Source organism: Mchenga conophoros, linkage group LG13 (assembly GCF_057382185.1).
Source record: "Mchenga conophoros isolate Kocher_MC1m ecotype Shallow Benthic linkage group LG13, M_conophoros_male_GT1.1, whole genome shotgun sequence".
Classification (NCBI taxonomy): Eukaryota; Metazoa; Chordata; class Actinopteri; order Cichliformes; family Cichlidae; genus Mchenga; species Mchenga conophoros.
This window is the reverse complement of record NC_140538.1, coordinates 16022869-16045962: the sequence shown is the minus strand read 5'-3', so window position 1 is coordinate 16045962 and position 23094 is coordinate 16022869. Positions and strand designations below refer to the sequence as shown.

Here is a 23094-nt window from a genome sequence, read left to right as displayed (position 1 = left end):
AATAAAAAGAAATGTACAAAGAAAGGGGATTAACTCAGTCATACACTCAGATATTCTTACCTGAGTAGGGTGTTACCTTCCAGGAACACATCAGTCAAACAACATACCTTTTGTGAAATAATAGCTGTCATGTTTTCCATTAAGTCACCATAGGTCACATATACGTCCAGCAGGGAGTAATTCGTTTTTGTTTATAGGCGTTGTGAAAGAGGACGGGTAGAGAGAGAGAGATGGGTGGGAACCTTGAATGGAAACTCTGCGTCCCACCCACACCACTTAAATACAACCAAGCTAGTCGAAGAAATACAAGCTTCCAGGAAGAGACTGCAAGAAAACTAAAGTAAGTGCTAAAAGCGAAAACAGCTTCCTACACAGACTAAAGCGTTGATTGATAGGTTAGTAAAGGTTATACCTGAGCTGGATCGTGGTGTCGTTTTTTAAGGCGTTTTGCTGCTTTGACGTCTACCGAGCTGCTTGTCTTCTCGAAGCAGTCGCTAGCTGCTCTGTCAACGTTATTACAGACATACCTTTGCCTTTAGCTCAGTCGAGGAAAGCTAGAAAGTACACACGCAGGTCGTAGTTTCGTTTTTGTTGCGTGATATTTTGTTATATTTATTTGTAGTTAGTTAGCTTAATGCGGGAAGCGAGCGAGCCTTCAATGGATTAGACGGATATGGCTACTCTATGTAAATACAGTTGGGAGCCAGTTTAACTTGCGAGCTCTCTAAAATTATTAACGCAGGCCCAAAGCATGGCTGTATGTATTTTATAATTAGCGAGCCAAAGGTTGGTTTCCGAGGACTGTCATAGTAGATTTTTAGCATATTATAACACTGGTCACGATGTTTAACCGGTCCAAAAGTCGCCTAAGTTATAAAGCGAGTAAACTGCGTATGTTACGATTTCCCAATATTAACAGTCACTTTTTTTAAAGACCGCAAACCCTTAAAAGAACATATATGGAGATGTGACTGCTTACAATTTGCAGGGGAAAACAGTCAGATGTGTTCCCCCTGAACAACATTTAAATGTGTTTAAGACAGATTTGAAACTAAACCGTATTTACTCATGTTTGTACACGAAGACCTTAACCTTAATACTCAGCATCAGTGTTTCTGAGCTGGACATCAGCAGTAGTTTAAGATAATGACGTGTGCTGTGTTGTTTTTAAGATAAAATATTCTAATTTGACCTCTGCATTTCCCTGAGTATCTTTCTTTCCCTGTGTGCTTATTCAGATGCAGTAGCAGCTTGTTTTCATCCTCAGTGCATAAAAGCAGTGAAGACTGTTCCAGTTAAGTCAACTGGAGTCAGTTTTACCACGGAATAAATGGGCCTGCTGGAGGACAAGCTTTTCATACTATGCCTAACCAAAATGAAAGTTTCCTTACCATCCCACCACTGAGCTAAAAGTATCTGTGATCACATGACTATGGAATGAAGAGTCTGTCCTTCATTAGGTTTCCATGACCATGGCCTCTACATTGCTACATTAGCAAAAGTTAATGGCGACTAGAAAAAGACTAGTTCAATTCATATTAAGGGAAGAAAGAAACGTAAAATGAGTTTCTTCAATTGTGCATGGCTTGGTTAACAGTGAAAGACAGTTTGGGGTCAGGGATATAAATCGGCTATAAAACCTGTAGTATCACTATACAAACAAGCATTGTGCAAATATTAGACCAGAAGCCAATTAAAGCACATCATTGTTAAATTCAGAAAAGCAGCAAAATTAACGTGCTTTACTGAGGTGTTGTAAACATTTTAAAAACTTTTGTTTATTTATTTATTTTTTTTAGTTTTAAACATGTGAACTTGCCTTGAATAGTAGTTCACACGATTTTAACATGCAGCAGCAGCAACGGTGTAACCACACACTCCAAACCAGGAAACCAAGGCAACACATAGTCATTACCTTTTCACAGTTATAGGTTCTCAGGTCAGAAGTTCATTTCAACAAAAGATTACAAACATAAAGCATACAGATTTTAAAACTTTTAAATGTGGTATTAACAACACCACAAGTTATTGCTAGTAAAGCCAACTAAAGGTAAGTAAAATGTACAAGAAAACTAGATTTTGAGGGAAAACTAACTAAAAAAATGAGGAAATGTACTTAGTTTTACTTTTTTTTTTTTTTTTTTTTTTTTTTTTTTTTGAGACTTAGACGCACATGATTGTGAGTCAACTGTTTTCACAGAGTCTTGTGCTTTATTGTAATGCTAAATAATTAACTAATATCCAGGAATTCAAATCTTGCCTCTGACAAAGAACCTCTTCGTAACAGAAGATCCTTTCAGCTGGTCCCTTCACTACAGCTGGTAGTTTCACATGTTTGATTTGGCAGATTTTTATACTGGTTGATGAATTTAATTGGGGGCATTTTGCTTGTTACACAAATGTGTAAACCACTACATTGTGGAAATACCATTTATGTAATAATTATTTAAAAAAACAAACAAACCCGGAAGTAATAAAAACTTCAGTAACATATAAAACGGTAAAAACAAAACTGAAAGAGCAAATCGGCTCCAGGGGGCTAACCGAAATTAAACTCAAGACAAAAACACTCAAACGTAACATTCATCTTCCATTTTCTGCTCCATGTTAGAGTAAATAATAAAACCTCATTTGAAAATGCTAAACTATAATGACTCTGTTTAGAAATGCGATGCACATTGCATCATTTGCATATTACTTAAAGGTGCAGTTCACATAAACGTTTGATCTTTTACTTTTCTTTTTCATTTTCAACAGATGATGTACTTTTTAATGGAGGCAGCTGCACAAAATGATAATGATGCTGCAGATTCTTATTATTTGTAAGAGGTTATGTTGTATGGTGGGCATCCCTTTGACTGCTCTGTTTTATGTTTAAAGCAATGAGCTACCCTGGATACCCCCCTCAGGCAGGAGGATACCCCCCTCAGGCAGGAGGATATCCCCCACAGGCAGGAGGATACCCACCTCAGCCTGGGGCTTACCCTCCACAACCAGGTGCTTACCCTCCCCAAGCAGGAGGTTACCCCCCACAGCCGGGTGGCTATCCTCCTCAAGCTGGAGGCTACCCACCACAGGCAGGAGGATATCCACCTCAAGCTGGAGGTTACCCACCACAGGCTGGAGGTTACCCACAGGCACCACCTCAAGGTGAGCCACTGTGCAGGACTGTTAAAGTCAGTGCACACTTTTGCACACTTAAGTAAAGAGAAGATTCATTTCTTTGTAAAGATTTTGTGATGTATATAATTCTACTTTCTGCAGCAAGGTTGTTAAATCTTAGCATGTAGCGCTGGTTGCTGCTGTTGATTGATGGATTAATCCATCAGTTAAATGTGTTTATCGTTATGTCCTGTCAAACTCTGACTGTAATGACTGAAGCGGATGAGTCATTTGGTCTCCTGTTCAGAGTCCAGCAGACCTTGAATGTGATCTAATTTTATCTTCAGGAAATCTGCACACAAAACAAGTCTGTTTGCACAACGATACACAGCTCTGCACCGTATATACACAAATTAACTGTTGTTGTATGTGACAATGACACATACAGCAACACGGCCAACTAATAAATATCATTTTCATATCTTACTGATGTATTAAATAAATTAAAATGATTGCCTGTCACTTAACATTAAGCCGAATGCAAAGAAGTTGGAAAGAAAAGAAGTAACATTTATACAACTTTTCATATAATTGCTGATTTGAAGATTTGCTTATTACAGGCTCAATAGTCAGTCTTTATCCGAGGCCAATCTGACGAGCTGCTAGCTGTAGCTTCATATTTATCATTCAGACATGAAAGTGATCTTAATCTTTTTATTAACATGTGTTTTGGTTAATGTGAAATGGTGCCTACTTTCAGTTAAGTGGTGTTTGCAGGCAACTGGGATCATGAGAATTTATACTTAATGGACTGGAGTTCATAACTTTGTTTATGTGTCCTTTAACCTTTGACAACAGTGTTTACAAATTGCTTCGGAAATTCCATTACAACAGAAAGAGGAAAATGATATGATAAAGGAAAATTAAAGTGTATATCTAACAGCAGTGAGGACCATTAAGGACAATAAAAGATGACATCACCTAAAAACAAACAACATGACTTGAAGGACATTACTCATGGAAGGAGTACCGTCATATCTAAAATCGAAGAATATGAACGGATTCGTAGTTGGTCAGCATTTCTGCGTTCCAGCTGTTGGCGTTATTCATCCCACATGCAAATTTTAAAATGATCCGTAGAATCTCAAAATGAGCTTTAAATGAAAACAAGGAGCAAGTGCAGTTCCTTAAATTTCCTGAATAGTTTCTTCTTTGTTAACTTGTGCAGGCAGCTGGGGTGGAGGGCCTACAGGTGGATATCCCTCCATTGGTCTTGATGGCTTATCCAACCCTGGATACAATCCTGGCATGGTAAGTTTGATCTCAAAATATACATCCCAGAAATTTGTAAAATTTTGTTTAATGCATGATCACTGGATTTTTGCCTTAAATATTCAAGTTAGAATTACACGCCATTAATGGAATATCACGCACTTTCACTTTACGGTAAGATGGTTTCAAAATACGTCTCCCTAAATTCTCAGCATTATTGCTTTTTTTTTTTTTTTCCCTTACCTGTTTTTTTTCCATTTTTCCTGCATGAAAAGCAGTCATAAACTTAATTTCTGTGTATTGTTCTTAAAGATACCAATGCCCTTTTTTTTTACTCTTTGACTTTCCCCATGCATTTTCTTTTTATTTGGTCTGTCAGATGTATGCAATGACATTTTAATAGCTTGGCCACACTTTCTTTGGATTCTTCTTTATATCCTCCTGAGACCCAGAACTATAAATGTTATTAGTGGTTCAATGGAGCATTTTTTTTCCGGGAGGGGTTAAAATTGTTCAGGTTTTATTTCATGACCGAATGATGTGGTGTAATATATAAAAATGGTTAGATGACAGAACCCCATCTGATTACTGAAATGTAAGTTTAACAAAAAACAGAGGAGGACTTAACAGACAAACCACACAAGTCCATCATGGCTAACAAATACTGTGTATTTAATTTAACTGCCCTTCCACATTTCTGAATAAAGGTTTTGCCTCACTCTGCCATCTGCTTCCTAAAGTATGTACATAGATTGAAAATGTAAAGTAGTAAGTCCAGATGTCTGTTAGTAAGGACACTAAAAAAAATAGAAAGCCCATGATATCCCCTCGCCGGTACAGAGGAATAATACAGATTGCATAAATAGTATTTGACGGAGAGGTCTCAGACTCATGCCTGCCCAAACAAAAAAGGAAAACAAAAATGAAGTGTTGGGTCTTAGGAGGATATCATGTATAAACACCAGGAATATTGAACTCAGTTTGAGTATTTACTTGGAAATATTTATTTTAATCATGGTAATTTGACAAACAAGTGTAACCAAAAAAGGTGTGACCAGCTACCTGTATTAAAAATTAAAAAATCTTCAAGAATCTGTGCACATGTTATGGGATGACAATATTTCCAAATCACAGGCTAACCAGATCTCTGGAGCCATGGGGGGGTTTCCTCCAAACACGTCCATGTTTGCCCAAGTCCCTGGGGGCTACCAACCTGCCCCTCAACCTGGTGGGTTTGGTGGCCCCATCCCTAACCAACAGTCATGTGGCCTGTACCCACAGCCAGGAGGAACCATGCCACCACAACAAAACCAGGGTCCAGCAATGGGTTACCCTGGTCAGCCTGGCCAGCCAATGCCTGGATACCCGGGTGCACCATCACCCAACCCATCCATGCCAGGTTATGGAGGAGCACCAGCACCTATGCCTGGGTACCCAAATGCCCCATCAGCAAATCCATCCATGCCAGCCTATGGTGGAGGAGGAGCCATGCCAATAGCTCCACCTATCAATGTAAGAGTAGTTTTTTTTGTTGTTGTTGTTTTTTTTAACTTATTTGTTTAAAAACAATTAAATGTATTCTTGTTATTCCTCTCTGAATGTGTTTAATGTACTTTGTGTTTACAGTGCAGTGTTGCAAAACTAACTTAATAACCCTAGTTCAAATTAACCTGTTCCAGAGAGGATTCAGGGGAACAATCAAGGACTTTCCTGGAGCTGACCCTCTCAAAGATGCGGAGGTCCTGAGGAAGGCCATGAAGGGCTTTGGTGAGTGTTATGGACATAGACTCTGATCAGGAAGAATAAACTCTATTTTAAGCAAGAACAGAGAAACTTTCCAGTTTAGGTGGGGGGAATTTGAAAAGCTTTATACTGTCTGACTATGTAAATTGTTCTATCTTGTGCAGCTTAAACATCCCAGAAAATAGGCAAATAGGCAAGACACTCTGGATATTGTACATTTGGGAAACTGTGTTCTGTTTGTTCTTCTGGGAATAATCCCATTTAATATTTTACCTGATTCACAGCCTGATAAATAAGCACATGTTTAGCAGGGTAGCCTTTTTAAAACTATGGGTGAATAGTAGGGCTGCAACGATACTCGTATCGATATTGAACCGTTCGATACAGTGCTTTCGGTTCGGTACGCATATGTATCGAACAATACAAAATTTGTAATTTATTTTATCAACTTTCCTTCTGACGATGCTGTCTGTGTTGAGCACTCAGTGAATCTGCGTTCGACTACTCCGCCTATGCTGCACTGTCGAGCGCAGATCCACTGAGCGTTCAACACAGACAGCATCCTCAGAAGGAAGAGCGCAGGGCAAGCTAGCGAGACAGAAGTTAAGCTCTCCTTGCAACATGGCAAATTGAACCTCCCCCACCCTCATTCAGATCTGGCGTTTGGAATTATTTTGGTTTTCATGTGACGTATGACCCTGAAGGTAAGCCCGTCATGAACTAAAGTAGGGCTGCCACGATTAGTCGACTAGTCACGATTACGTCGACTATCAAAATCGTCGACGACTGATTTAATAGTCGACGCGTCGTTTGAAGCTTTGTAAGATCCCACAAGACGCAGGAATAAGTAGTTGGATTTAAGAGTGTAATAACGGACTGAAACAGAAGATGGCAGCACTGCATGTACAAGGATGCCAGCTGCCGTTAAACCCCGAAGAAGAAGCAGCAGCGTCCCAGAATTCATAGCGCAGCCCAGCTCAGTTTCCAACAATGGCGGCAGCTAGTTAGTTTTAATATTACTCTTATTATTCTTTCTGGGTCACAAAATAAACGTTTAACATATTTTCAGGCGAGAATGTAGCTGTGTAAACCTCAAATATCTGCTCAGTTTATCAAGACACCACATATTTTCAAAAGCGCTCCGACGTTTTCGGAGACGTCTGTTACCCACTAGCTTGATAGCGAGCCGGGGGCTAGGCTCACTAGAGCCGTGAGAACACCGGACTCCCGGCAAATCGTTTTCAAACCCACCACCATCTTTCGCTACTCAGGTTAAACATGATATATAAGTAGGGATGGGTATCGTTTAGGTTTTATCCAATACCGGTGCCAAATCGGTACTTTTGAAACGGTGCCGGTGCTTAAACGGTGCTCGAACCGGTGCTTAAAGAATGGAGAACACAAAATTGGTCCAAAAACCTCTCATGTTCAGCTGTTTTTTTGTAAAAAGATAACAATGTTAGCCTTTTCTGCAGCTATGGGGCATATATGGTATCACTCTTGGCTGGAAGCAGTGCTTAAACAATGGAAAAAACACAAACTTTGTCCTAAACCTCTCATGTTTAACTGTTTTCCACTTTTTCTTTGGTCATTTTAGCCTTTTTGGCCAGGGTGAAGGGAGTATCTGCCATCAAACAAGAGGACAGCCGCATGTAGCTATGATGATGTTTGCTAGTTCACCTTACATGCATTAATGTAATAACGTGGTTAGCCTACTCAACGTAAATTAGCTACTCACGCAGAGAAGAACGGCTGCTGCTGCCACCATCATCCGTCATCATTTCTGCTACACTGGCAGGGCTAGGGGCCAGGACTCTCCTCTTCGTGTTTTTGGGGGATGTTGCATAACAGGCAACCCACCCGCAGTAGATGTGCACGGTGTGAGGTCTCGCAGCACGCTATCAAATACGGCGCATTTCTGGGCTTTTAAAAAAAACCGCTATGCGTCGCCAGCTGTTTAATCGGATTCTTGGTGTTACCTCCTTTGACAGTATCACAGTATCAGCTTAAAGCACTTGTTGCTGCTGAGTTTGCATATTTTGCTATGAAGTACAGCCAGACTTTGACCGCTTAGCCTTGGACATTTTTAATCTGTAGCTCTGCTCTAACAGAACGTACGTACCTGGCCCCGCCTACTATCCTCGGAAACGTAAAATGATTGGCTAGAAGTGTATCACAGCTCAGGAAAAAAAAGCACCGAAATAAAGCACCGAAATGTGCGCTGCTTTTCGGTCTGGTTACTACCGTTTATGTCAGAACTGGTGCCATCATGGCACCGGACACCGGTACCCATCCCTAAATATAAGTCCCTTAGATAACTTAACAATGTTATTGTTTGGCTTTTTTTTTTTTAGTATTTTATTTGTTCCTGAGTAAATCTGTTTGGCTGAGATTAAAGTTATAGTTTTTACACAGCTGAATAAACATCAAGCAGACAGCTGATTATCAGAAGTGTGAGATGCTGGAGAATTTACTCCGGTGTCCTGTTATATTTTAGATAGCAAGGAGTTTATTAAACTTCACCGAAACAATCTGCAAATTTCATTAAAATTTAATAAACTATCATCTTGTCTTTATTTTTAGTTAGCACAGACCTTAAACACTTAAAGCTGTAAGCTAATGATAGTTATATAAGAGCAGATGCTGCTGGTGCAATAAGCTGTACGTTTTACGTCCAATGGATGATGATCTGATTAGTCGACTAAAAATAATCGGTGACTAGTCGACTATCAAAATAATCGTTTGTGGCAGCCCTAGACTAAAGTAAAACAGTATGTTGGATGTGCCACGCAATGCTCAATTACATGGGTGGGAACTAGTGTGTTAGCACAGTTAGCTCGTTAACGTGTTGGCCGTCTAGCCCCACACACGGGGCGATCAGGGGTAGCTCGTTAAAGTCATTTCAACGAGATTAACGCTGACAGCACTAGTGGGAACACAACGAATATGACTGCACATTTACACCGACATCATCCTAGTGCAAAGACAAGTGGACAAAAACAACAAGCATGCATGCTACAAACTTTACCCGAGTCATTTAGACAGCCGTTAGCACATGATTCTCCTTATGGGGACCTGATATGTTTAATATTGTGGCGAGCTCAGACAAGGAGGAGACGGAGGTGTCGTTTGGTCTTGCTTCCCGTGAGCTAGCCAGGGAGCACAGCCGTTTATTGACATCTGCAGAAGAACACTGCCGCTAGCTAACTGCTCAGCGTGGCAACCGCACAGCAACAACAACAACAACATACAGGGCGCCCTCTGACCCCGGAAGGACACACCGTCGCAGCGAGAGGGCGTCACCCGTCACTATGGCAACATAAACAAAACATAACTGTACAAACAGAACCCCGAACAGCCCTGACCCGCTACATAGCCCCCACCTAAGGGGTCAGTCGTCCCCGACGACCCCATTACCCCACACAAAGTCCTGCAAATGTCCAGGTGCCTTATTTTGGCGCACCGGCTGGTCACGACCGGCGGGGGAAAAGTCACTCGGGTCAGAACATGGGGTGCCACCATCATCCCACTTCTGACACCAATGTGGCGAGCTCAGACAAGGAGGAGACGGAGGTATCGTTTGGTCTTGCTTCCCGTGAGCTAGCCAGGGAGCACAGCCGTTTATTGACATCTGCAGAAGAACACTGCCGCTAGCTAACTGCTCAGCGCGGCAACCGCACAGCAACAACAACAACACACAGGGCGCCCTCTGACCCCGGAAGGACGCACCGTCGCAGCGAGAGGGCGTCACCCGTCACTATGGCAACATAAACAAAACATAACTGTACAAACAGAACCCCGAACAGCCCTGACCCGCTACAATATGCTGCTGAGAATATAGCCCAGAAGAAGCGTATAGTATAGCTTTTATTTTGGAAAGAGCCATTTCTCTGTAATAAACTCTCTTTTTCAAAGATGAGTGATTCCTCAATAAGATACAGGGCTCGCAAAATCGCTAGCCCGACGTCCCGGGGCTAGCGATTTTTTTCCAGTCGGGCTACCAAAATCTATCTCTGCCCTGCCCGTCGGGCTATTGTAGGAAGGAAAAATATATGTCAATGCTTTTGCATTCTTTTGGAAATGTAGCTGGGTAATTATGTCATTGGCATCGGGGAGCCACTGTCAATATGTGACATATTGAAATCGCGTTTGAATTTGCGCTTGTTTTTTTTGCTTTCACTTTGCAATCAGGCGAACTGTGTATAGAGAGCGACAGTACTGATTGGTGAGTGATGATAATTTGCGCACCAATTCCTCTGACATCGTCTTATCAATCGTTAGCTTACTATGCAAACATGACAAGTGAAATCTCCCGCAGCAAGCTTAAACATGTGAGCGGTTGATCGCGCAGAGAATCGCTGACCGTTATGTGTGTGTGTGCGTGTGTAAAAGCAGCAGGATATATATTTTAGTTCTGGGGTCCGTTCTTCGTACCTCGCTAAGTAAGTTAGCTGGATTTGATTGTTGACGATTTCGCGTGATCCTGGATCGTTCGGTTCCCCGAAGCTCATCCGGGACTTGCTGTCGTAGCAACAGAGCCATAAGCGTAAACCTGCTCGGTAGCAGGTTTACTTTATGTAAACAGGATTAGATCGCGGCCACTCAGGTATGTCCGCTTCATTTATACGAAAGCAACAGCGATATTCCACCACTGTTTCACCATAAATAAATAACATCAATGTAACCAAAGATAATGCAGCACCTGATCCTTTTATTGATTTCACACAGATACATACAGGTCATTTCCTAAAAAAGGGAAATGTACTATTAACATTCTATTACATGTATGTGATTATTACAGATGTAATTCATATTTCAGAGTAGCAATTGCAAATTACTTCGTGTAATCAAGATGAGAGACCACGGCTATAAAAGCGAAGGTGGATTTGGGAAGCCTGTCGCAGCCATGTCCTGTCCGTATACGCGAGCAGCCCATTGCGGAAGGTGCAAGATTGATAAGGGGAGTCCTCAGAATTCAGCGTATATTGTGGGATAGACAGGATCCTTTAGCTCAGCGCGACAGTGTGCTCATAGAGAGATATCGATTTTCCCGTGAGGGTATTATTTACTTAACCAACTTGTTGACGAGGGGGTGCAGGACCACCACCTGTCTTTTTTTGCTCTGCCCTTTTCTTGGTTGCTGTTATGAACAAACAAACAGAGTATTCCAGGGTCTCTTTCCAAGAGACTAAAAGCAATATAAGTGATAAATATTACCATTCTGTAGAATATTCTTATATTTCACTTTTACTTGTTCCCATGTTCTAGTGGGTCCTGTTGTGGCTCTAATGTGGAAGGGGATATAATATAACATAATATAATGTAATATAATATTGGATAATATAGTGTAATATAATAAATCTACCCTACCGCCTACTGGTGTTGGCCAGAGGGGCCGATGGCGCGATATGGCAGCCTGGCTTCTGTCAGTCTGCCCCAGGGCAGCTGTGGCTACAACCGTAGCTTGCCTCCACCAGTGTGTGAATGTGAGAGTGACTGAATAGTGGCATTGTAAAGCGCTTTGGGTGCCTTGAAAAGCGCTATATAAATCCACTCCATTGTTATTGTTATTATTAAATCACTTACGAGTTTAATTTGTCAGCAACTTTCTGCCAGCCCTCTCTCCTTGCTTTTGCAGCCTTTGCAGTGTTCCCTTGCATCCTGATTAAACTCTGAAACTCCTGAAATCCCTCACTCAAGAGTTCTTGCTCTGCTGCCGAAAAATACCGAGCACGCTCCTTCGACATTTGCGCCGACCAATCAGAGGGTTGCCGATCAATGTTTCTACTATCGATGCGTAGCCCCTTTTACGATACCCAGTGATCTCACATTACTTCATCCAGCTGTACTAATCGTCAACAGCAGGTGTGTTCGGAGAACCGGATTAGCGAGCTCACAGTTAGCGCGATGATTTGGTCTTGGATGTGTTATTTGATCTTGGATGTAGTAAGTGACGTACGAAGAACGGGCCCCTGGTGAGCCAAATAAGACAGGTCAGGGTGAAGAAGTGACACAAAGAAAAGATTACCACAAAACGGAAAAGTTATGACAAATCAGACTACAAGGCAAAAAGAAAGTGCAGCTTTATGGTTTCATGGACAAAAGAATTTCTGTGGCTGCAATATGACGAGCTATATAATCGGGGCTGCACATAAGTGGTCCGCAGGTGCGCATTCGCTGTCAAAAAGAAAAACAAAAAACGCACACAAGATATGAAGTTGCAACGCGTGTTTGCATACATAAGATTTTCTGGAGGAGGACAGACATTTGTTTAAAACTCTTAAAGATGTCGAAGAAGCTCCTTTAAGCAATGTCAGATGGAATCCGAACCACAAAAGAAGCGCGTATCCTCGGAAAAGTGGTTGCAGGACGTGAGCTGGCTTCAAACAAATGATGAACACAGAGATGTGGTGCGGAATGTGCCGTGAAAATCCCACTCTAGCGGACAAAAACAGTGCTTTTTATATGGACGCAAACGCGCGTTGCAACTTCTGGTGCGCGTCTTTTATTTTGACAGCGAATGCGCACATGCGGACCACTTATGTGCACCCGTGTAAATAACATAATGTTCTGCCGGGTGTGTTGTTGGTTTTCTCTCGATTTCTGAGTCGACAAGCGCCTTTGTTACTGGGACCAGTCATTTTAAGAAAGGCCCCCATTAGAACCCATGAGAAATGCAAGAAATGCATTATTGCTCAGTCTGCAATATCTTTCCCAGAACAAACACCAATTGCAAATAACATACTAAAAATAAACCTGAAAAATCTGTTTAGAACAGTGTACTATGTTGCAAAGAGTGAACTACCACTGGCAAAATGTAGCAGTCTTTGCAAACTTCAAAAAGCAAATGGCCTAGATCTTGGTTCCACTTGCCTCTTACCCGTGACTTCGGTGGAAATTTCAAATTCAGGATCTGACACAGACTGATTCATGTCCTACACAGTTCTTACAAGTTCATAGAAATTTCTGTTCAATTAGAACCAAGAGAGAGAGAGAGAGAGAGAGAGAGAGAAATATAAGACGGAGCAATACTGGAAGAGCATATGGGAGAAGGATGCAACCCATAACGGCAATGCTCAGTGGCTAGTGGATCTGAGGGCAGACCACAGCGACCTCCCTGAACAGGGTCCAGCTGCTAGTTAACGAGAGACACCCGGAATGGCTAACTGAAGGCCGGACGGTCCTGATCCCCAAGGACCCCAAGAAGGGACCGGTCCCCTCCAACTACCGACCAATAACCTGCCTCAGTACTACATGGAAGCTCCTGTCAGGCATCATATCGGCTAAGATGAACAGGCACATGGGTCAATACATGAGCGGGACACAGAAAGGAACTGGCAAGAATACCAGAGGTGCAAAACACCAGCTACTGGTAGACAGAACAATCAGCCGAGACTGCAAGACCAGACTGACCAACCTGTGCACTGCCTGGATTGATTACAAGAAGGCCTATGACTCAATGCCCCACAGCTGGATACTGGAATGCCTAGAATTGTACAAGATCAATGGGACCCTAAGAGCCTTCATCAGGAACTCAATGGGGATGTGGCGTACAACACTAGAGGCCAACTCCAAGCCCATAGCACAAGTTACCATCAAGTGCGGGATCTACCAAGGAGATGCTCTGTCCCCACTGCTGTTCTGCATAGGCCTGAACCCCCTCAGTGAGATCATTAACAAGACTGGCTACGGATACCGACTACGGAACGGAGCAGTTGTCAGCCACCTCCTGTACATGGATGACATCAAGCTGTATGCCAAGAGTGAACGAGACATCGATTCACTGATCCACACTACCAGGCTATACAGCAATGACATTGGAATGTCGTTCGGACTGGAGAAGTGTAGTCGGATGGTAACAAAGAGAGGGAAGGTAGTCAGAACTGAGGGGATTGAACTACCAGAAGGCAACATTGCAGACATAGAGGACAGTTACAAGTACCTGGGGATCCCGCAGGCAAATGGGAACCATGAAGAGGCCGCTAGAAAGGCTGCAACCACCAAGTACCTGCAGAGGGTCAGGCAAGTCCTGAGGAGTCAGCTGAATGGTAAGAACAAGATCCGGGCCATCAACACATACGCCCTGCCCGTGATCAGGTACCCTGCTGGGGTAATAGGCTGGCCAAAGGAGGAGATAGAAGCCACTGACATAAAGACAAGAAAGCTCCTGACCATGCATGGAGGGTTTCACCCCACGTCCAGCACCCTGAGGCTGTACGCTAAGCGGAAGGAAGGGGGCCGGGGACTGGTGAGTGTCAGCACCACAGTCCAGGATGAGACAAGGAACATCCAAGAATACATTGGGAAGATGGCCCCAACTGACCGAGTGCTCAGTGAATACCTCAGGCAGCAGAAACCCAAGAAAGAGGAGGGAGACGAGGAACCATCATGGAAGGACAGGCCCCTGCACGGTATGTACCACCGGCAGATAGAGGAGGTGGCTGATATCCAGAAATCCTACCAGTGGCTGGACAAAGCTGGACTGAAAGACAGCACAGAGGCACTAATCATGGCAGCACAAGAACAAGCTCTGAGTACAAGATCCATAGAGGCTGGGGTCTATCACACCAGGCAAGACCCCAGGTGCAGGCTGTGTAAAGATGCCCCAGAGACAATCCAGCACATAACAGCAGGGTGCAAGATGCTAGCAGGCAAAGCATACATGGAACGCCATAACCAAGTGGCCGGCATAGTGTACAGGAACATCTGTGCCGAGTATAACCTAGAAGTCCCGAGGTCAAAATGGGAGATGCCCCCAAGGGTGGTGGAGAATGACCGAGCTAAGATCCTGTGAGACTTCCAGATACAGACGGACAAAATGGTGGTGGCTAACCAACCGGACATAGTGGTGGTAGACAAACAGAAGAAGACGGCCGTAGTGATCGATGTAGCGGTTCCGAATGACAGCAATATCAGGAAGAAGGAACACGAGAAGCTGGAGAAATACCAAGGGCTCAGAGAAGAGCTCGAGAGGATGTGGAGGGTGAAGGTAACGGTGGTCCCCGTGGTAATCGGAGCACTAGGTGCGGTGACTCCCAAGCTAGGCGAGTGGCTCCAGCAGATCCCGGGAATAACATCGGAGATCTCTGTCCAGAAGAGCGCAGTCCTGGGAACAGCTAAGATACTGCGCAGGACCCTCAAGCTCCCAGGCCTCTGGTAGAGGACCCGAGCTTGAAGGATAAACCGCCCGCAGGGGCGTGCTGGGTGTTTTTTATATATATAAAATTACTTTTGTTTCAGCAACATTAAATTTAAAAACTGTACTTTTGAGTTAAAATATATATTTATAATTTTTAATAAATGACAAATTAAAAGGGCATGAACATTTTTTTTTGTATCGAAAAAATATCGAACCGTGACACCAAAGTATCGAACCGAACCGTGGATTTTGTGTATCGTTGCACCCCTAGTGAATAGTCATTTATTGTCATTAGCTCAACACAGCCCTAGTTTTCTTCTTTTCTATGCCATTTTCATTTCATTCATAGTGTGAATTAAATGTGAGAAGAAGCCAATTTTTTTTTTTTTTTTTTTTTTTTTTTTTTTAAAAATTGATCTGTGCCTGACTTGACATCTCTGGCTTGTCTGTGCAGGAACTGATGAGCAAGCCATCATTGAGTTGCTCGGGAGTCGGTCCAACAAACAGCGCGTTCCTTTGCTCCGGTCTTACAAAACCGCCTATGGCAAGGTAACGATTCTCATAACTAATGCCTTTTTCTTTTTTTTCTTTTTTTTTTCTCTTAGTACTGTGTATACAAACAATTTGCCAAAATAGAAACATGACTTTGTCTCATTACATAGCAGTAGGTAAATCATGCTAATAGACCATGTGCACGAGAAAATGCTAACTTCCTGGTTTGAGACCGGATGTGGGGTTGTACATTTCCGGTAGCTTTACTTTGCGGTCAATCACTACTGTGAAGATATACTCGAAAATCATGTCCAAAACTTGAAAACGGAAAGATCGCGTTAAGTTACAAAGAGCAGAAGGTGGGAACACTCACCACTGTTGTGTCATAAAAAGTCGAATGATCAATTTTGACGTTTAAACAGTTTAGATCGATCACTTGTTTACATCACTCAACACAAGCAGAACTGCATTACAAAATCAGAAGACACATCGTCCACATTCAGAAGCACATCTCTGTATAGTGACTGGTCTTATGATTTAAACAGGCAAATGTTCAGCATTCAAACTACAGGTGAAGAATAGTCAAACCAGATGTTTCCCCTTTATGTCGATATCAGCTAGTCAAGTACACACCTACACAGCATGTCAACAAACCGTGAAAAAAGCCACACAAAAAATGAATGATTGCTGGTAACGGTTTCTATACATTAGTATTTACGAAGGGTATGTTGTGACTTATCTTCAAAATTACAGTGGTCCCTCGCTATAATGCAGTTCACCTTTCACCTCGCTGTTTCGCAGATTTTTTTTTTTTTAGTGCAAGTTTGCATGCTTATTTTTACGTTACATTGTGTCCTGCGTCCTGATCGCTGCAGACGATCTCCTCCGTGACGTCTCTCCTGTACAGTACAGAATCGCTGCATCGATCGCTAGCAGTGTGACTCTGAAGTGCAGTACTGTATGTCGACGAAACGTTTTGCACCATCAAAAAATAAAATTGGCTACTTGATTTCACCTATCGCTGGTTATTTTTAGAACATAACACCCGCGATAAACCAGGGACCGCTGTTTACAGATACTGAGAAATATAAAATTTGAATCCCTTTTCTCTTTTGCTCTGAGGCGCGGGGGAAAAAATATCGACAAGTCGATGGACATCATTTACAGATATATTGGGTAAATGCCCAAGACATCTATAGAAATGTAAATCGCCGCTTGATTCATTCATTTGCTTAACTTGTTTTGGACCCTAAACAAGGCGCGAATAGGACACCGGAAACAAAGCTCCCCACAGGAGTTTCCACACCGGAAGTAGCATATGCTAACGTGCACATAGTCTATCGTGCCGGTCAGATTCAGAGGGGATTGAATGTCCTTAAAGCTGATTGTTGTTAGGCCACAGTGGAGTGTTTTGCAGCAAAATTTTCAAGGAGCAGTTAACGATGGTTTTGAACAATCCCCGCTTTCAGGATCTGATTAAGGATCTGCACTCAGAACTGTCTGGGGATTTCAGGAAGCTCGTCATGGCCATGCTGAAGACCCCCACTGAGTTTGATGCCTCTGAACTCAACAGTTCCATAAAGGTAAATACTGAGAAAATGCATGTTGGTGTGTCGCATCATAACGAAGGTCTGAATGCATGCTCATTGAAAAGACATACACAGGCTGCTGCAATCCAGACAAAGAGGTTCTTATGATAGCATTATTCTGTCCTCTTAATAGGGAGCTGGAACTGATGAGGCCTGTCTAATTGAGATCCTGTCTTCTCGCTCCAATGCTGAAATCAAGGAGATTAACCGTATTTACAAACAAGGTTTGATGCTTGAGGGGTTTTTTTGTTTTTTTTTTAAATGCTGCTTTTCCTCACTGCTCTCTTAACCTTAGTCTCACAGCATGACACCACTGAGATTGATTGCATAGAGGATAAGCTTAGTGTATTTAGATGTGGGTAGCACGATAACGCCTATAAATTCTGATTTGATAGCAAGAAAGCTGTCGCAATTCTAATATCAAAACATATAAAATAAGGGTATTATTTTAATTACTTAATCATTCACTGTTTGCTCTTTTAGCTCTTTATATTTATCTACTTGTGTCCCATTTTCCCCTTTGTCACTAATCTGGGCTACAAAATATTCCCAGATAGCTGTTTGTAGTACATTGATCTGAGAAATTTAGTCACATTTGATATTTTTCTCACATTTGATATGTTTAAAAAAAAAACATCATATTTGCCATATCAGAATACAAGAAGTCACTGGAGGATTCAATTAGTGGAGACACCTCAGGCCACTTCCGCAGGCTCCTGGTCTCTCTCGCTCAGGTATAGTTGTGAAACACTTGTGCACCACCTGCTTTTGTTAGAAACTACTTTCGAATTTGTACTAGGAAATGTGCTGCTCTCTGTTTTGCAGGGTAATCGGGATGAACGAGAAAATGTCGACATCTCGCTGGCTAAACAAGATGCTCAGGTAAAACCTCCGGATTTCATGTTGTTGACTTATGTTCAGTGATTCACCTGCATGTCTTAAAATGGTCAATCCTTGATTTCTTTGAGTGCAAGGACATTCAGTTTGTCACACCTGGCTTTTGTCTAAACAGGCCCTGTATGCTGCTGGAGAAAACAAACTGGGAACAGATGAGTCCAAATTCAATGCCATTTTATGTGCCAGGAGCAAATCCCATCTCAGAGCAGGTATAAATTCTGGATTAGTAAACAAAGGCAAATCTTTGGCGTCCTTTTCAGTCTGTTTACCTGTTTCCTGTGGATTTGTGGTTATGTGTGTAGTGTTCCTGGAGTACCAGCAGATGTGCGGTAGGGATATTGAGAAGAGCATCGGCAGGGAAATGTCTGGCGATCTTGAGAGTGGCATGTTGGCAGTGGGTAAGAATGCGCACACGCCTATTCAAGTTTTTACTTAAAAGAGCCACTCCCATGTGCTGGGAAAGTTAGACTGTGTGCTATGTAAAAGGTCAATGATTGTAGAGGCATGCACGCAGTAAAGGATTCACTATTAACTATTAAACTGCCTTACTGGATTAATACTGTACTGCAGTTAACTTTGCTAAATGTGTTGTACAGATGCAAGGGTCCTTCAAATGCTTAATCTTTGTTTTGTCTTGCCCTCCTCCTTCTCCCCCTTTTGCCATCAATTCACAGAGATATGGTAGAGTAACCTGTTTTTTTTTTTTGTTTTGTTTTGTTTAGATATTATTTCTATTTTTTGTGAACTCTTTCATTAGTTTTCCACATCCCCTCTGTGTTATCATTCTGAGTTTTGTGCAGTGCAGTGTTGAAAGTTTGCCACAGTTTTGGTTTTTTTTTGTTTTGTTTTTGGGGTTTTTTTGTTTTTTAATTTGCTCTAAAGCTTCAACCAATACCTCACCTGATAGGTTTGTAGCTTGAACCTATTCGCTGGAGCGTTAAGGACAATTTGCTACACAGCAAAACAAGACACGAGTTCTTCATGTTTCTCGTGCACGGGAGAGAACCGGACAAACGCCGTTCCTTCGCTTGACCCCAGTTGCTCTCGTCCGCTCCCCCGTAACACTGCTCTTTTATTGAGGTTACATGAATATGCATAGGTTCATTAACATACGACGTCTACATACAGACAAAGAGTAGTGTGTGTGTGTGTGTGTGTGTGTGTGTGTGTGTGTGTGTGTGTGTGTGTGTGTGTGTGTGTGTGTGTGTGTGTGTGTGTGTGTGTGACCCCATAAATGACTTCCCTAAACCTGCTGGTCTGGAAGTCTAACAGTTCATCTAAACAAAAGGCACTTAGCCTAAAACAGATATAGCCACGTTTATCCTACCATAAAACAATAAGAGAAGGTTCGACCTCTCCCATGCTCCCAGAGTGCTCTCTAATGCACACAAAGTTTGCAGACTATCAAGGATCAAACCTTTACCAATCTAAAACTAATTATAAAACTCTAAGCATATATAAGTAGATATTTCTAAGCATAAATGACAATCAACAATACAAAACCTAACATCACCTTTAGGGCTTAGAAGAATTTTTCAGCTTTATTGCTTTATGTAGATGCTCAGGTGGTGGTGGAGTAAATATCATGTGAATATTTAATGTCACATTTACTATTTCACAGTAGATTTGAGCCTGATGTTGATGTTGTTGTGTTTTCTGTTGGGGTGTTTTTGTTTTGTTTTTTTGTTTTATGTTACTTAATTTGTTTCACCTTGCTGTTATTGTTGTGGATACATCAGGAAGTCCAGTTTAATAAGATTTAAATAACATAACACAATAACATTCAGATACTTCTTTTTAAGAAGTTTTTTTTGTTGTTGTTTTGTTTCCATTTCACAGATGTCATTTTGTGGTGTTTTAGAGAAATAAACTGCTTTTGTACAGTTAATAATATATTGTTGTTGTCTTGGTAATGACTTGGTTTTCTCTGTTTTAGTGAAGTGCATTAAAAATACACCTGCATATTTTGCTGAAAGACTCTACAAGGCCATGAAGGTGAGACAGCCTGTTCCCTTTCTATGCGTTACTAAATAGATGGAGCATCATATTCATTTTTTGTGCGTGTTATTTTTTGTGTGCAGGGAGCTGGAACAAAAGACAAAACTCTGATCCGGATCATGGTCTCCCGTTCCGAGGTTGACATGCTGGACATTCGCCAGGAGTATTTGAAAAATTACGGCAAGTCTCTGTACACTGCGATCTCTGTAAGTATCCACTATGATACAAAAGCACTGTATCCACTAAAATCTGTTTTTAAGAGACCGATGTTTAATTTTCTTGGCCTGTGTTGAACAGGGAGACACATCAGGAGACTACAAGAAACTCCTACTCAAGCTCTGCGGGGGCAGTGACTGAAAAAGGGAGACGTTCTGTCGACTTCTTTACAGATGCTTCTTCAAATATAATCTTTCTGAGTCATCTGTATGCACTATACACACACTGCATACTTGCATGCCATGTCAATGCTTTCAATGCAAAATTTACCTAGCTTTGAAAAGCTCATACATATTGTTGCCTTTCTATGCAAAACATGTTTTATATATATTTTTTGTTTGTACTATATTGGCCGGATATGACAGTACATGGATTTACAAAATAGATTTGTAAGAGTTTACATTGGATTTTGAAGAGCTATATATATATTTTAAAAGATTTTTTTTATTGTGCCAATATGATCAGATACTGAACTGTATCTGATGTTTAGCAGCTAGCTCATGTGAGGCATATAATACATAGCAGCTAAGTACCAAAGTAAAAGATGATGCTTGCAATTGTACAATCTCTTCTCTATATTTTTTTTCTAGTCTTGAGTTTTGTTTCTAAAAGCTATGTTTGCAGTAGTTTTGTCACATAAAGGTCACTATAGTTCATCATTGAGCATGATGTTTCATAATTAAGGTGCCATTTTCAGGGGATTCAGGAAATAAATACTGAGAATGTACACTGGGATTGTTTTTTTTGTTTTTTTGTTCATTCAACCATAAAACTGCAACAAACTCGATGAAAAGGCTTTAGGAAACGGGCATACACTCTAGTGTATGTCACATCCATTTATTGGATCACAAGCGCAAGTGGATTCTGGTGAAAAGGCGTTGTGAATATATGAATATGGCAGTAATGCTTTTTTTTTTTTTTTTTTTTTTTTTAGAAGAAGAAACCAAGTTTAGTTACATTTTTATTTGTGTCACACCACATTACCAACATCTGTTGCCTCAAGCAGACAAACCCTTGCACAATACAGTTGTCTAAAAAAAATGTTAATACATAGTGCAGCAGATAACATTACAGAGAAATTGTTCACAGGTTGTTCAAAGCCATTTGAAAAATCCATAAAGATGATAATTTGGCCATTGATGAAGGCAAGAATTTTTTTTTAGTTTTTTCTGATAAAGAAAATTAAGCTTACCTTTTTGAATTAAATCACACGTTTGATCACCCAAGTCAACTCTGGAAGTCTGAAATTACTCAGATTGTTTTAAAATGATTGGTCAGTTTCACTAAAAGAATAGAATTTCACTAAACTGCCATTGTCAAGGATACTGATTGACTGGTTACTGTATTTTAGGTCAAAAAGTAAAATGTATTGCCAGCCATTCAAACTTTGCAGTGATGCTTAATAACCAAACCTTTGGCTGTACCACTGTGATGCTGTAAGGGTTTGGTAGTAGACTTGGTTTGTCAGCAGAGGGCAGTGATGTCTTTACTTCTAAAAAAAAAATGCAGCAAGCAAAAATCAGTCACATCATGGCACTGAATTAATCATCACGGTCACAGTTTACACATGTACAAACCACCAAACAAGGCTGCTAGTTCTTTCACACTGTATCAGCTAAAAGTCTCACAATCACTGCCATAAAGTAGTGTGAGACTTAAACACTGTATTTTGCTCAATCAATACAGATAACTGTTTTTTCTTTCCTGAAGGGGCGTAAGGCCAGCATGTGTGGCTGCAGAAGGAGCTCTGTATGCCTTATTAAATCCTGTTGGCTTCACTTAAAATGCTGTTCAACACTGTAAAGACATGGCTATGCGCTTGGCTGGCCATAGTAGTGTACGTGTGTGTGTTAAGTGCACTACAATCAATAACTCTGTGAAGTGAGAAGGGGGGAGGCGGGGGAGGAGCCTGTGGAATTAATGGCATCCATAAAGCTGCCATGCCCACATTAAACGACTCTACCATGACTGTGGTGCTATCAGATGCATGGGGGACCCTTAGTGAAGAGCCATGCTGGAGGAATCGCTTTTGATCACCTCACGTTAAAACTGACTAGAAATGGCAGAGAAGGTTTGAGGGCTTTAGATGGCTGTTTAGATTGCGATGGCTAAAAGTGTAATGAATCCTGAATGCGATTACATCAGTTTTGAAAAGATAATTTAGATGTGATTAGATTAGTTTTTTAAAATAAAGTGTCTCTGGCATGTCTATGCCAACATTGCAGTTTTGATATCATTACAACCATCAGCCTCTCATCTGTTGCAGGCGTCTAGCTGAAGGCTGTGTAATTCACCGTTAATTAAAAACCACGAATTGCCTAATTTACTGTCTGTTATGACTGATCTAATCACTTGGGAATCCTCTCACAGTGTCTGAGGTATTGTGGGGGAAAAGATGAAATTACATTATGAAACATAAAACTCTATAAATGACAGCAGCAAGCACATGCCCGTCTAACATTTCACTAAATGAGCATTGTGTATTCACTGCTTTGGGAATGCTATCACTCTCATGCATTCGTGCAGGAAATTAGTGTGAGAAGTAAGTGTCTAATAAACCAATTGCTTTGTTACTCTCAGCTGAGACAGCGAAGCTGATAATAAAAAAAGAAAAGAAAAAATACGCGAAAATGATTTGTTGTCTCC

General features: G+C 41.4%; 1 protein-coding gene across 2 annotated transcripts; it reads left to right on the top strand.

The window, feature by feature from the left end:
• The first annotated feature begins 210 nt into the window (after nucleotides 1-210).
• anxa11a (annexin A11a) lies at nucleotides 211-21175 on the top strand. Of its 2 annotated transcripts, none has more exons than XM_085296708.1 (15): nucleotides 211-340; nucleotides 2881-3150; nucleotides 4331-4413; nucleotides 5656-5886; nucleotides 6054-6141; nucleotides 15711-15805; nucleotides 17218-17331; nucleotides 17471-17561; nucleotides 17992-18071; nucleotides 18163-18219; nucleotides 18350-18443; nucleotides 18537-18632; nucleotides 20171-20229; nucleotides 20316-20438; nucleotides 20530-21175. In XM_085296708.1, exons 2-15 carry the CDS (start codon nucleotides 2883-2885, stop codon nucleotides 20587-20589), a joined length of 1539 nt encoding a protein of 512 aa, XP_085152834.1. In that variant the 5' UTR covers nucleotides 211-340; nucleotides 2881-2882; the 3' UTR covers nucleotides 20590-21175. The 2 variants fall into 2 exon arrangements, with proteins under 2 accessions (XP_085152834.1, XP_085152833.1); XM_085296707.1 differs by having other exon boundaries at nucleotides 5509-5886.
• The last annotated feature ends 1919 nt before the right edge of the window (nucleotides 21176-23094 follow it).